The sequence below is a fragment of the Rousettus aegyptiacus genome, unplaced genomic scaffold (genome assembly GCF_014176215.1).
Source record: "Rousettus aegyptiacus isolate mRouAeg1 unplaced genomic scaffold, mRouAeg1.p scaffold_m13_p_17, whole genome shotgun sequence".
Classification (NCBI taxonomy): Eukaryota; Metazoa; Chordata; class Mammalia; order Chiroptera; family Pteropodidae; genus Rousettus; species Rousettus aegyptiacus.
Window position 1 is genome coordinate 28,043,305 of NW_023416292.1, and position 13,327 is coordinate 28,056,631.

Below are 13,327 nucleotides of genomic sequence, written 5' to 3' on the forward strand. Positions count from 1 at the left end.
TCCATCCCTACCATCATCTCATTAGTCATTGTCGAGTTTACCTCCTATATAAACATCCCAATCTGTTTTGTCTATGTTTGTTGCCTTAGTTCAGCCATTTATCATCTCTGGGCTGGACCACTGCACTAGCTTCCTAATTAGTCTCTGCCTTCATTTTTAACATCTTCCACCCTATTGTCAGATTTCTAAAATATTTGTGACTGTACCACCCCCTTACATACATCATCACTTAGCTATCCTCAGCTTTACCAGCATTTCCCAAAGTTCTATATGTGAGCCCTTGGTATTACCTGTGATGATTTGGGGTGGCGCATGGACAAACATTTTACTAGTTATGCTTTTATCTGAATTGGTAGTGGAAAAACAGATTTTCTACTTATGGCAATGACAATTAAAATTAGTGTAAATTTGTTTAAAAAGTAAGTTTATTTAAGTAAAAATATGAATAAACAATAGTATGGGGGCTATTTTCAAATGTTAAAAATCATGAATACTCAAACACTTGATGTAGTGAAATTTCTTGCCTACAGGATAAGTTCCAGAATCTGTAGCACAGCATGCAATTTGGCCCTAAACTGTATTTCCGGCTTTATTTCCTAGTCATGCAGCATCAGGCATACAGAATTCCTTGCTATTCTGACCTGCATTCATTCAATAAGTATTTAACAAATGTCTACTTTGAGCCAGGCACTGTTCTAAATTTGGGGGATATACTTATAAATATGAGTCTCTGACATACGGATTACATTCTGATTGGAAAAACAGGCAATAAACAAGTTAGAAAATAAGGTAATTAAAGATTTGCATTTAAGTTCTGTGAAGGAATAGAGTGAAGGATAGGATAGAGAAGACCTCTTTGGGTGACCATAGTATTTTAGGGAGACAGAAAAGATGGGTTTGAACTAGCCATGTGAATTGCTGGAGTAAGAACATGAGAAAAAAAAAGTTGCAAAAGTCTGAGATGGGAAACAGTACAACACAGCTGAAGGAAAGTGTAGGGAGAGCTTAATGTGTCGGAGGGAAGAATGGTGGTGGAAAAGGTTGGCGACAGAGGGCAGGCTGCGAGTGTTCATTTTATTCGAAGTGCAAAAATAATTCAAGGAAGGGTTTTTAGTAGGGATGTGACCAACTGATTTTTAAAAAGATCACACTACCTACTGTGGAGAATGGATTAGTTGTCTCCTAGTCTCAGTACAATTGCTTTACCTGGAAAACTACCCAGCGTTTAAGGCCCAGTTCAAAGAGAAGGCCTCCCTTGCCTTACACAGTCCTGTTGGACACTTTCTTTGTACTGCCATAATGCTTTGTGATAGTAATGATCACAAATGTAATTATAAAGTGATTTGTTGATAACACAACGATTTTTCCTTATACTGCCAACACCTCTTCTGAGACAGCCATTCGTAACTGTTTGATTAAAAAATAAGTGAATCCACAGTCTACTGTTGTTAAAGGCCTATATTGGGATTCCAGAAACTGGGGGCAGTATTGATTTTGCCTAGGTTTTTAAACATGAAATACTTGCACCATCGTCAAAGAAGCTAAAACCCCCATTTTGTTTGAAGGGATGACTTTTATTACTCAGAGGTGGAGGGGAGAGTCTGGAAGTTTACCTTTTAAAAAGTTGGTTATCTGTCTCACAAATCGTTATTTCATGACAACCTGGTCTGTTAGTTTCTTTAAGAGAAATTTGGTACCTCCTTATGTTCCAGAAGCAGCTTTTTGAGCCAGCATTGCTGACTGAACTACTTTTCTGAAATGCTCGCATCACAGATCCAGCTGTTTCAATGGATAGGGTACAGGGCCTGAAATTCTGAGAAAAAAACTTTCACTTCTTAGAATGGGGTGAAAACAGACGGAAGGCAGGCCTGTACAAGAGATTAGGCTGAGCTTCACTGTCAGTAGTATTTCTTGTAGGATGCTCTAGATCGGGATCCCCAACCCCTAGGGAACAGGCCAGTGGCCTGTTAAAGAAGGGACCACACAATAGGTGAGCAGCGGGATAGCAAGCTAAGCTTCATCTATCTGTATTTGCAGCCGCTCCCCGGCACTAGCATCGCCACCTCTGCTCCACCTCAGATCATCAGGCATTAGCTTCTCATAGGAGTATGGGTCCCTGGTGCCAAAAAAACTGGGGACCGCTACTCTAGATTAAAGGATGCCACCAATTCCAATTACCCCAAGATCGTCCTTCACAATGTGGGAATTTCAGCTCTAGACCTGGTCAAGATGGCTACTGGAGTACTTCCGGCCCTTCTTGGGCTAGGCCCGCCTCCTGTGCGTAGTTTTACCGCGCCAGGGGCGGGACTTAGAGTAAGCTCTTGATTGGTCAACTGGACCGGCGACCTTTCCCCTCCTCCGCGACGTTCCAGAGGCGCTTAGTTCTGAGCGGCGTAGCCTAGAGTTAGAACGAAGGCAAGATGGCGGACGTGCTGGACCTTCATGAGGCTGGGGGCGAGGATTTCGCCATGGATGAGGATGGGGACGGTGAGGACACTGGAGGCGGCTGCGGGAAGCGGGGAAGGTGCGAGAGAAGGGCTTCACAGGGAAACATAATTTCTCTTCTACTCGGCAGGGAGGACGGGAGCGGGGAACCGGGTTTCGGTTGGGCTGCAGACTCCGCCCCCTTCGGGAGGCATGGGGGCGGGATCCGGAAGGGACCCGGGCAGCAGTTGTTGGGGTCCGCTTTCAGATAAGGTCTTGGCAAAGACTGTTGTTGTAAATGTCATCTTTTTACTTACACTTTGACTTATGGGGCTCCAGAGAGCATCCACAAACTGAAAGAAAAAGCGAAGAAACGGAAGGGCCGCGGCTTCGGCTCCGGTGAGTGTTTATGGGGAAATGGGGTCTAGAGTGGCTAGAGCTACGGGTTTTGGAGTCCTCATTCATATTCACGGGGAACAGTGAGAGAAGGGGATTTTCCGGTGATCTCGTGTATGTTTCCTATAGAAGAGGGGTCTCGAGCGCGGATGCGTGAAGATTATGACAGCGTGGAGCAGGATGGTGATGAACCTGGACCACAACGCTGTAAGTAAATTGGAGTCTGTATGTATCTGTGTCTGTAGAGAATTAGGGACCAATAAACTAAAATCCAGTAGGAAAGGGGTCAAAAAGCTTAACCAGTCTCGAGTCTGCACTGTATTCCTGTAGTCTTGCTTGAAGTTTTTCTCTGTGTGCTCAACCAACCTCCCTTCCCCAACAGCTGTTGAAGGCTGGATTCTCTTTGTCACTGGAGTCCATGAGGAAGCCACCGAAGAAGATATCCATGACAAATTTGCAGAGTATGGGGAAATTAAAAATATCCATCTCAACCTGGACAGGCGTACAGGATACCTGAAGGTACCCTAAGTTATACCCCATTGCCTCTCTTCCCCCATAATCCTTAGCATTGGTAGATCTGTCATGTTTGCTATGGTTGGCCAAGAGCAAGGTTGAAATAAATTAACATTGGAAATTGATTTTGTTAGACACAGCAGAAACAGACAAATAGGCAAACATGTATTTACAGTAGGGATGTATGATGTACATTTGTTGTTTATAGATTTTCCTACTTGAATAGAAAATAGCTTGGTGGAATAGAGTTTTGATATCTGTTTTTTCTCTTGCTTTAGGGGTATACGCTAGTTGAGTATGAAACGTACAAGGAGGCTCAAGCTGCTATGGAAGGACTCAATGGCCAGGATTTGATGGGACAGCCAATCAGTGTGGACTGGTGTTTTGTTCGGGGTCCACCCAAGGGCAAGAGGAGGTAAAGTGGAGAGGGCAAACACTTTCTTGGTGAAGGGACTATGAGTGAAACAGAATAAGGACATTGTATTATGTTATTCTGATGGACACCCCGCCCCCCTTTTCTTTTCCCTAGAGGTGGCCGAAGACGCAGCAGGAGTCCAGACCGGAGGCGTCGCTGACAGGCCCCTTTTTGTCTAGGCATTCTCTCCATCGATTCCATTTTATGGACGAGGGTCAGAACAAAAGCAAGATGCAGCCTCGGAGAAACAGAGCTGGGATGGGATTCACTGTTTATATTTAATATCTTATCCTATTGGTTAGTGTTTCTTTTGGGTTATGAATAAATGTCTCATTTTTGTTTTCTACATTTAAAGTTATTTTCCTGTTTTAACATTGCAAATTCTGAAGAATTATTTACAGTAAGGCAGCGTGGGTCACTATGAAGCTGCTTCTCCCAGTGACTGAATTCTGCCTGCGTTTCTATATTAGGCATAGTCTCAAGTTTCAAAGGGTCAAAATAGAGACACTGATAGAATCAAAGCAGAGACATTACTGAGTTTTTCCCTTCCCTGAAAGGTAAGAGAGCGGGGATAGAAGTGAGCTGTTCTCATGATATTAAAGAATTTTTCTGGTCCTATATACTCTGTCCTGAGCAAGTGGTTGTTACAGGAATGTTTCTTTGTTTCTCCTGACGTTGCTGCCACTTTTGTTTATACTTCAAGCTGTGTAAGGGTTTGAGCCTCCCATCAGGTAATTCTCCCAGACCCTCCTTTCCTGGAAGAGTCTATACTAAGTGCTTGGTGCCCTCTTTGGCAGCCAAGGGTGATGCCCCATAAAAGGGAGGATCCAAAGGAGCACCGAGGAGACAAAAGAGGAGAAGGATGTGGCTGAAACTGGGAGAGACTTCTGATAGCATGGCAGGAGAGAACCAGAGACCCAGCAGGTAATAAGGTCCAGCAGAGGACAAAAGTCAGCAAGGGCCAGTGTTAGGGCCTGCAGATAAACATGGGAGAGATTGTCTAAGGAGCGGCAGAGGGCAAATTCACTGGCAGGGGATGGGAATTTAGAAAATACACAGAAATTAAGAACCACTCAGCTTCTCACCCAAGTTTAGAGTGAATTAATGGATGGGCAGAGATAGCGATATGGAGTTCTCCCCACTATAAGGAAGAGAATGCTGTAGCTCTCTTCCCCTTCCCAGGTTGGGACTATATGCTCCCTTTCCCCCAGCGGTTATGACAGACATGCTGGAGAGAAGGTTTGGTTGAGATGCTATGTTATGTGAAGCTACTAAGTCTATGTTAATACTCGATGGTGTCCCAAGAGCAAAGAAGAATACTGATCACCTTTCTCTTTACTCCTTGCCCAGCTAACTCAAGTTAGAGGATGGCTAGAGGCTGGCGAGAATTGAGGGCATTCAATAAAATTAATGTGCCATATCAAGTATTAGAAATACAGTTAAGATCTCATTTTGAATTTGATAGCTATCAGATAAATGAGGCTAGAGGCAATAGTTTTAGGGTACAGATTAAGACCTGGGGATTGGAGTCACCATGGTTCGCTTTGTCCGGGGACTAGACACTGAGGACAACGCAGCTATAGCAGATGGTCATGGCAGTCAGTGGCAGCAGAAAGCAAAAGGTGAAGTTATAAGCAGTCTCTTGGCCAATGAGCCTTTGGTGGTACTGATTGGGCCAGCTTGGCGGACCATATGGAACAGAAACAGCTGGAGTGGGGTTGAGGACTATTAAAACTGGTCCCCCTCCTCTTCTCCAGCCTACTCATGTCACACTATCTGCTCCCAATTCATCCTTGAGTCTATGCAGAGCAGTGAAGTGCTGAGTCGCAGTTCATCCATGGTGCCATATTTAAAAGTTTAGAAGTACATTTTGAAAATCCCCATCTTCCCCCTTAGGCTATGGAGCTAATCATTAAGTTTGTTAAATTCTGGGATTTAAAGAATCCTGCCTTCTCAAGTACTATAACGTTGCACTTATAAAAGGATATCTTTACCACCTTGGTAACATTTTTAGCTGAAATGATTTTCCCGATATGTTTGATTAATTCTGTGGAAAAAAATATATCCTGGATAAAATGGATGCTGCTAAAATTTCAGGCCACTTCGTAGCCACTCTGAAGTGACCTTTGGTAACAGTCTTACATACAATAGCTATAATGGTGAAACAATGTTTAATAAAATTTAACATTTTCCAAATGCTGTTGGCTGCCCCTCCCCCTTTTTGGTAACTTGCTGGGATTTTGGTTTGAATCAGTAAAGAGTATTTTTCAGTTTTGAGCTTTAGAGTTAGTACCTTGGTTCAGGTAAAATAGATAGAGTCAGTTTGATAAAAGGCAAGCTCTGTAGGGACCAGATTCCTAGGTATAAAGCATTTGGAAAAGTGATTTCCACAGGCTTGAGGAACTTGAAGGAAAGGTGGAGAGTATCAGCTATAAACTGCTTGGAGTTATGACCAGGCTAGTCTGAGTTATTTGGGGGAATGGTCTTTCCTTTTCCCCTATCGATTCCATTAATTTCTTGGGGGCTTGTTTTTGTACTATGCCTAGAAATATTCGACACATCGTGAGAAGGGGTTTAAAAATAGGCCAGGTTCCTGGAACAGAGTTTGAGCCATAGGCCTACTTCCGTCTCTCCTTTCCCTTTTACACGCAGTTTACCATCCTTTCAGTTACTTGTGATACTTGGAAATTTAAGCCTAACTAGCCCAATACTCCCTCATCACACCAACACCACACTTAAAAAGTCTTTCTGACAATATTTTAAATACAGCATACAGGCAATGTAGAGTTTACACAAGTAGACACTAATTTGGAACCAAAAATACCACCTTGTTCACATGTATCAGTGGCACCATCAGTTTGCCATTGAAGCACGAGATTGCCAATGTTAGCAGGCTGTCCGGCTGTGAGAAAGGATGAAATTCATCTCCTATGTCATCTTGTGGCTCATAGGTTTCAAGTGATTTAGCCAGTCATAGCTAGTTCATGGTAGAGCCTAGACTCAGAAAAACAAAAGTAAAACAAGCAAATGATGCAACAGAAACAGGCTTGTAACTCCCAGTCCACACCTAAAGTTTACTTCATACAAACAAACCCAAATAATTCCTTTTGCAATGAGGCAGAAAGCCGCTTTGTAAAGCTTGGGATAGCAGAGGACCTGTTTACAACATGAGGTTAGAAGATTTTATATATATATATATATATATATATTATATATTATATATAATATATATAATATATTATATATATAATATATATATATAAGTGGTTTTCGTTGTGAAGGAATTGCTTCATATCTAGTTTTTTTCTAGATTCTAGTTCATTTTCATATTGCGATTTGATTAACTGGTACTCAGACCACAGGAAGGAAAGCTGCAGCGCACAGCGGCCATTTGTTTCAGGAACATGAGTGTCTGACATGTGATGTCCCTGGGCAGCCATTTGACAGTGATATTCCAAGTGGGGTCTAGGGGCATAACCACAAAATCGACCAGTGAATCGGCACCTGCTAAATGGACAGATAGTCGCGAGACTGGAGAGCGGCGGAGCTGGCTGGGTTGCGGCCGAGTCACTGACCACAGTATAGCCAGCTTTTCTCCAGCCAAGGAAACAGACAGCACGGTGGTCACTCCCAATCGGACCCTGGCTGCAGCTGAGAAGGTGGGCAGCTCTGAACGCTCTACCTGCACTCCTGATCCCGACCAGGCCTCCTTCCTCGCTGCTGACTGTCCCCAAGGGGTGCCATTGCCTGCAGACATGGCCACCTGGAAGGTTAGGGTGTGAGTGAAGAGGTTAGCTAGCTACGATCACTGATTCTTCACTTTCCTTTTTAGGATCCGTAGCTGGTTATTGCGAAATTCTTCCTAAAGCCTCTGTCTCTGGACTCCCCGTCTGTATTCTGGAGGTCACCTGTCCAACTGTCAGGGCCCTACAGGGATCAGGTGGTGGCTTCTACTTCCATAGACTTCTTTAGCCCCTAAAGCCCGGTACTGGATCGGGCGCGTGTGGGGGGTGTCCTGTTCGACGCCCCCCGGGGTAGGGTCGAGGAAGCCCATCTCAGCTGCCTCTGCGAGATCTCTGCGGCGCCTTCTCGCCCCGCCCCACGCCCGCAAGCCCCGCCCCTGGCCCAGAATATTTAAAGGAGACCGCGCCGGTGGAGGCGTGCTGGGGAGATAGGGACGCCCCGCCCCGCGACCTGGCGACGCTCTGCCCGAGACCAGCGCGAAGACACACAGGCCCAGAGAGCAGCGCTTCTCGTTCCGGAATCCCGCTTCGTGCGGGCGGCCTCGTTTTAATCCTGACGCTGTTTGTCCCTCGCGAGGCACCGTGGGGCGTCCGGGAGGCGTGACCGGGGGCGGGAAGTGGGGCGGGAGCGGCGCTGCGGAGCCGGGGCGGCCGCTGTCATGGACGCCTGGGTCCGCTTCAGCGCCCAGAGCCAGGCCCGCGAGCGGCTGTGCAGGTGCGGCCCGTGGGAGAGGGGGGAGGGCGGGCACAGAGGCGAGGTCGGGTCGCACTGCGGGGTCAGCAGGGGTCAGCTCGGGCTACGGGGGCCCGCACGGACCGCGGGGCGCTGATTCGAGCCGGCCGTGAGATCGTTTCTGCTCACCGAAAACATGGGGAAACTGAGGCACGAGTGGGCCAGCGGGAGGCCGCTCGGGGTTGCTGTGCCCACAGACGACCAACCCTTCCCTCGCTGGGCGGTGGCGGGATGACGAGCGTTCGCCCCGGGGGGATGGCGACCCGGACTCTGTCCCCAGGGCTCCAAGTTTCCGTGTCCCCTCACCCTCGGCCCTGTCGTCTGGTCTCAGTTCGGCTCGATGGCCTCGAAATGTCTTAGTTCACGTATCCTGAAGAATTCTCTACTCCAACTGTCCCCGCCCCCCACATATCGCAGACACGCTCACGCGGGTGTGCTTGCGAGGGGCCCCGTGCCGCCTTCGCGGTCCCATCACTGTCAGATCTCTTTCTCAACTCCACGTAGTGCTCCCCGCCGCCTTCCAGGCGCCTCTTTATCCTTACGCCTTTCTCTTCCCCTGGCCCGGAGGAGAAACGGTGAGTTATGGACGTGAAGAGGAGGAAAGGGCATGGTCTCAACCTGGGAAAAGGGGAAGTCCACCACTGCCTTTTGGAGGACATTTTTGGGGGGGAGGTTAGGGCGGTCTCCCCCTTACCTTGCCCGTCCTCCACTGCAGGGCCGCCCAGTATGCCTGCTCCCTTCTTGGCCATGCACTGCAGAAGCACGGGGCCAGTCCTGAGCTGCAGAGACAGATCCGACAACTAGAGGGTCATCTGAGCCTAGGAAGAAAGCGTAAGTCACCGTGCCTTGCCTTTCACTCCCCCGGCTGTTTTCCCTGAGTCCCTCCCTTCTTCCTGTTTTGGACCTTCTTTGCCAGCCCCCCCCCCACCCCGTTGGGCTCTGCACTTACTCTCCACTTGCCTCCTGACTGAGATAAGGGAACAGGAGCGAGGGAGTATGAAGGATTGGAGAGAATGGGGCAAGTTTGAGAAAACTGAACCGGGACTCAAATTAATTAAAATTTGAAGTGAAAAAGAATGAACTGTTTTTGCTCTTTTTAAACATTTTTTTGTTATTACCGTTTCTATCACTTGCTCAACTTTCGCTCTTCTGCTTTTTCTTTCTCTGCATCTTGCTCTCTTGTTTGCCCTCTACTTCCAAATCCTTGGTTTCTCATGCGAATCCCCACAAGTTCTACGCCTGGGTAACTCAGCAGATGCCCTTGAGTCAGCCAAACGCGCTGTGCACCTATCAGATGTTGTCCTAAGGTTCTGCATCACTGTTAGTCACCTCAATCGAGCCTTGTACTTCGCCTGTGACAATGTCCTGTGGGCTGGAAAGTCCGGACTAGCCCCTCGTGTGGATCAGGAGAAGTGGGCCCAGCGTTCATTCAGGTTTGATATCCTTTTTACTCTACAAGACCTTTTATATTCTCCATATTGAGCAGCTTGAAAGATCTCGCAGAGTCTTCACAGAATATACATGTCTTAATCAATCACTTAGCTTAAAATCTTATTCCAGTTTAGATCCTAAACTATCAGAGAATAAGGATTGAGGGCAGATGGAAGAAAAAGGAAAATGCTCTTCCATAATGAATGACTTAAATTGGGCAAGAGAAGATATTATGTTGCTTCAATTCTGCTTCTATCTATCCCATAGGACCCTCACTGCCTGATCATGCAGTCATTCTAAAAATATTTAGTAGGTGCTGACTGTTTGGCAAACAGCCAAACGGTTATGGTTCCTACTCTCATGAAGCTTCTAGTTTAGTGGGGGAGTCACATATTTAAATAACCACTAAATCAAGTATTTGTGGAAAAGCACTGGGTGTGATGAGATATATAACAAGAGGAGCTAATTTAGACTGAAAGATCAGGGAAGAACTCTTTGAGAAAAGAACACTTGTGTGCAGACCTGAAGTTTGAGTAGAAGTTAGACAAAGCAAACAGTAGCAGAGAGGACCTTCCCAAACAGGAAATAGCATATTCTAATACCTTGAACCAAGGAAGACTTTGGGGAATTAAAAAAATAGAAGGAAAGCCAGTGTAATGGACGGTATTGAGGAAAGGACATATGTGAACCTGGAGAGGTAGACAGGGGCCAGATCACTCATGTAAAGCCTTTTAGGCAATGGTAAGATATTTTTTGTTTAGTTTTAAAAAATTTTTATCCTACGTACAGTGGGTTCTGAGCAGAGATGTGATGTAATTCAAATTGTGTTTAAAGATGGTCTCTCTGGATGCAGTGTGGAAAATGGATGGCAGTCAGGCAAAAGAGGAGGAGATGCCCTAATATGGCCAAGAGATGATGTTGGCTTAGACTGAGGAGCTGGCTGGTAATGAAGGTGCAGAGATGTGATTTAGGAATAACATCGTCTGTATATATCTTATTTGTATTTGTTTTTTTGTTTTGCTTTGATTCTCTTTGTTCTTTAAGGTTATATTATTAGCATCTTTCCATTTCCATTCATGCATTGCTCTCCTTTTCATCTTTCTCAGTGATTTACATGGTTTATGATATATAAGGGTTGGGGATGGAGGCCAGAGCAGTATGGAAATGTAACTACCTAGAAGAGTTTATATGCCATGTTTATTCACCTCATTCAGCACATATTTATCAAGTTCTTACTATGTGCAGGCTCTGGTCTAGACACAAGGACACCATGGTAAAGATAAATAAGGTACCTGTTCCTTTGGATCTTACATTGTAATGGGAGGAGATAAAGAATAAATAAGAAAAATATCAGGTAGTGGTAAGCACTAGGTAGGAGATTAAAATAGGGTCACGTGGTAGAGAATAAATGGCTTGCTACTTCAGAATGGGAGATCAGAGATGGCCTCTCTGTAAGGTAACTTTTAAACTTAGACCCAAGAACAAGAAAGAGCCAGTTATGTGAAGATTTTGGTGAGACGATTCCAGGTAGATGGACTTGGTAGTTTAAAGGTCCTAAAGCAGGAACAAGCTTGATGGGATCAAAATATAATGATTGAGGGAGAGAATGATATAAAGGTGGATTAGAGAGGCAGGGTCAGATGTTGAGTTCTATAAGCCTGTTTAAGGTCTCTAGATTTTATTCTAAATGTGACAGGAAGGAAACCATGGAGAGTTTTAAGAAAGAGAGTAATTTGCGATTTATGTTTATGCCAGCTACTATATAAAATTAGATCGTCAGGAGCAGGAAGCAAGAGTGGCCACAAAGGATCCAGTTAAAAGACTAAAGTGGTAATTCAAGCAAGAGACGATGGCGGCTTAGACTGTGGACTATAATAGAGAGATGTTCTTGGATTTGGGGTGAGTCTGGAGATAAGACAGTTGTATTGAGTGCAGACCACTGTTGTCAGAGTGGATTAAAAATAATAAAAAAAAAAAACATAAGCTGTTGGTAAGGAATTTATCGTCTTAACACATTGGCAAGCTGCTTGACAAAAGTTTTGGATTTAAATGACCTGTAAGGTGTCTGTTCTTTCAAAATGAATTTGTATTACTGTAATTGAAGTTGAATGTATATATGCTAATGAGTTGTGGAGTAGAAAAGTGAAATTTGAGATTGATCTTGGAAGATTAGATGATGGTTTGGAGCCGGGATCTTAAGGTACACAGAAACACATATTAGCAAACAGAAAGGTGGGAGGACATTTCTAATAATGGGCATTAGCATTCACTTCTGGTGTTCTAATGGGCAATCCCTTTGCATTACAGGACAAAACGCGTTTTGGTATTTTATTGGATATGCTAAGTGGGTATATGCACCCTTACAGACCCTTCTGTCCTCTGTATCTCAGGTATTACCTTTTTTCCCTCATCATGAATTTGAGCCGTGATGCTTATGAGATTCGCCTACTGATGGAACAAGAGTCTTCAGCTTGTAGCCGGCGGCAGAAGGGTTCTGGAGGAGGAGTCCCAGGAGGAATTGAAACTGGGGGACCTGGGGGTCCAGGGACTCCAGCAGGAGGCCTGCCTCAACTGGCTGTGAAGCTTCAGCTCCGAGTCCTGCTCCTGGTTCGGGTCCTTCGAGGCCACCCCCCTCTTCTGCTGGATGTGGTCAGAAACGCCTGTGATCTCTTCATTCCACTGGACAAACTAGGCCTGTGGCGCTGTGGCCCTGGGATTGTGGGACTTTGTGGCCTTGTGTCCTCTATCCTGTCTATTCTCACCCTGATCTGCCCTTGGCTACGACTCAAGCCTTGATATTCTGGTACAGGATGTGAGGAGGGGGACCCGAATTGGTAAGATGGAACCTTAGATTGTCCACAACACACCAACCTCATTCTAAATCTACTCCTTGGTTAAAGTAAAATCTGGAGATTTAGAGGTAGAAAGAGGAGCTTTGGAGAAAATGCGGTGAGGAAAGGTGACTACTTTATTCAGTGGGGTGATTCTAATGTTCAGATCTACTGGAACTTTTGTTCTTTCTCTCCTCCATTGCATTGTCTGTGTCTCCCTCGACTTTTGCTTTATCTCTTATAACTCTATTTAAGATTCTGCATCTTGTTGTTTTTTTTTTTTTTAATCTTCTCAGTCCCCTATCCTAGGAATTTAGTCTACAGCAGAATTACTTTTTTTGGCAGGGCAGATGGAAGATGTGGTCTATAAAGTTATAACTGCCTTCCTTTTCTTCACTAGGGTGGCTCGTGGGAGCTTTAGTCACCTTCAAACTCCAAGTCATAATTTCCAAGACTTTTGTAATACAAAGACTTTATGTCCCTGTGGACTCTTCCCTCCTGCACCAGAATTAGTTTGAGCCTCCTCTTCCTCCCTCATGCCCGCCTCACCAGCCTCCCTCATGACTTGGCCCTTACCTTTCCTTCTACTCACACCTGCAGATTTGTGCTTACACTGCGATTTCAGGGCTCTGTTCCCAACCTGTCCGTACCCCTTCTTTGCCTATCCAGAATGATGCTGTGTCTAGCATCTTGCTGTGAATATTGTACAGTGATTCTGTGTAAATACCTGGGATCCATTCCCACGATGGAGAGCAAGCCTTCCAGGTCAGCAAATTAAAGATCAGTTTGCTTATTGATGTTTGGTCTGGTCCTGTGTGTTCTGGTCATTTGAGGCCTTTAT

At 45.4% G+C, this 13,327-nt stretch overlaps 2 protein-coding genes and 1 long non-coding RNA gene across 4 annotated transcripts; 2 read left to right on the forward strand and 1 right to left on the reverse strand.

Annotated features, from left to right (window-relative positions):
- Positions 1 to 295: 295 nt before the first annotated feature.
- LOC118612894 lies at positions 296 to 2,437 on the reverse strand. The gene is made up of 2 exons (XR_004955233.1): positions 2,179 to 2,437; positions 296 to 1,813 (listed from the first exon to the last, which is right to left on the reverse strand). It is a non-coding gene; the product is annotated as an uncharacterized LOC118612894 (long non-coding RNA).
- RBM8A (RNA binding motif protein 8A) lies at positions 2,357 to 4,096 on the forward strand. 2 transcript variants are annotated; one of them, XM_016143001.2, is made up of 6 exons: positions 2,357 to 2,487; positions 2,764 to 2,823; positions 2,950 to 3,027; positions 3,203 to 3,339; positions 3,612 to 3,748; positions 3,863 to 4,096. In XM_016143001.2, the coding sequence occupies exons 1-6, from the start codon at positions 2,421 to 2,423 to the stop codon at positions 3,906 to 3,908; spliced, it is 525 nt and encodes a 174-aa protein (XP_015998487.1). In that variant the 5' UTR covers positions 2,357 to 2,420; the 3' UTR covers positions 3,909 to 4,096. The 2 variants fall into 2 exon arrangements, with proteins under 2 accessions (XP_015998487.1, XP_015998498.1); XM_016143012.2 differs by having other exon boundaries at positions 2,953 to 3,027.
- Positions 4,097 to 7,908: 3,812 nt separating this feature from the next.
- On the forward strand, positions 7,909 to 13,283 carry PEX11B (peroxisomal biogenesis factor 11 beta). The gene is made up of 4 exons (XM_016142954.2): positions 7,909 to 8,206; positions 8,940 to 9,055; positions 9,456 to 9,657; positions 12,046 to 13,283. Exons 1-4 carry the CDS (start codon positions 8,151 to 8,153, stop codon positions 12,449 to 12,451), a joined length of 780 nt encoding a protein of 259 aa, XP_015998440.1. The 5' UTR covers positions 7,909 to 8,150; the 3' UTR covers positions 12,452 to 13,283.
- The last annotated feature ends 44 nt before the right edge of the window (positions 13,284 to 13,327 follow it).

Bases quoted from the DNA above. Each gene is read 5' to 3' on its own strand.
- PEX11B (XM_016142954.2), top strand. From the start codon at position 8,151: ATGGACGCCTGGGTCCGCTTCAGCGCCCAGAGCCAGGCCCGCGAGCGG. The intron at 8,207-8,939 runs GTGCGGCCCGTG...CCTCCACTGCAG, and splicing joins GCCCGCGAGCGGCTGTGCAG to GGCCGCCCAGTATGCCTGCT. The intron at 9,658-12,045 runs GTTTGATATCCT...TCTGTATCTCAG, and splicing joins TGGGCCCAGCGTTCATTCAG to GTATTACCTTTTTTCCCTCA.
- RBM8A (XM_016143001.2), top strand. From the start codon at position 2,421: ATGGCGGACGTGCTGGACCTTCATGAGGCTGGGGGCGAGGATTTCGCC. The intron at 3,028-3,202 runs GTAAGTAAATTG...CTTCCCCAACAG, and splicing joins TGAACCTGGACCACAACGCT to CTGTTGAAGGCTGGATTCTC. The intron at 3,340-3,611 runs GTACCCTAAGTT...CTCTTGCTTTAG, and splicing joins GGCGTACAGGATACCTGAAG to GGGTATACGCTAGTTGAGTA.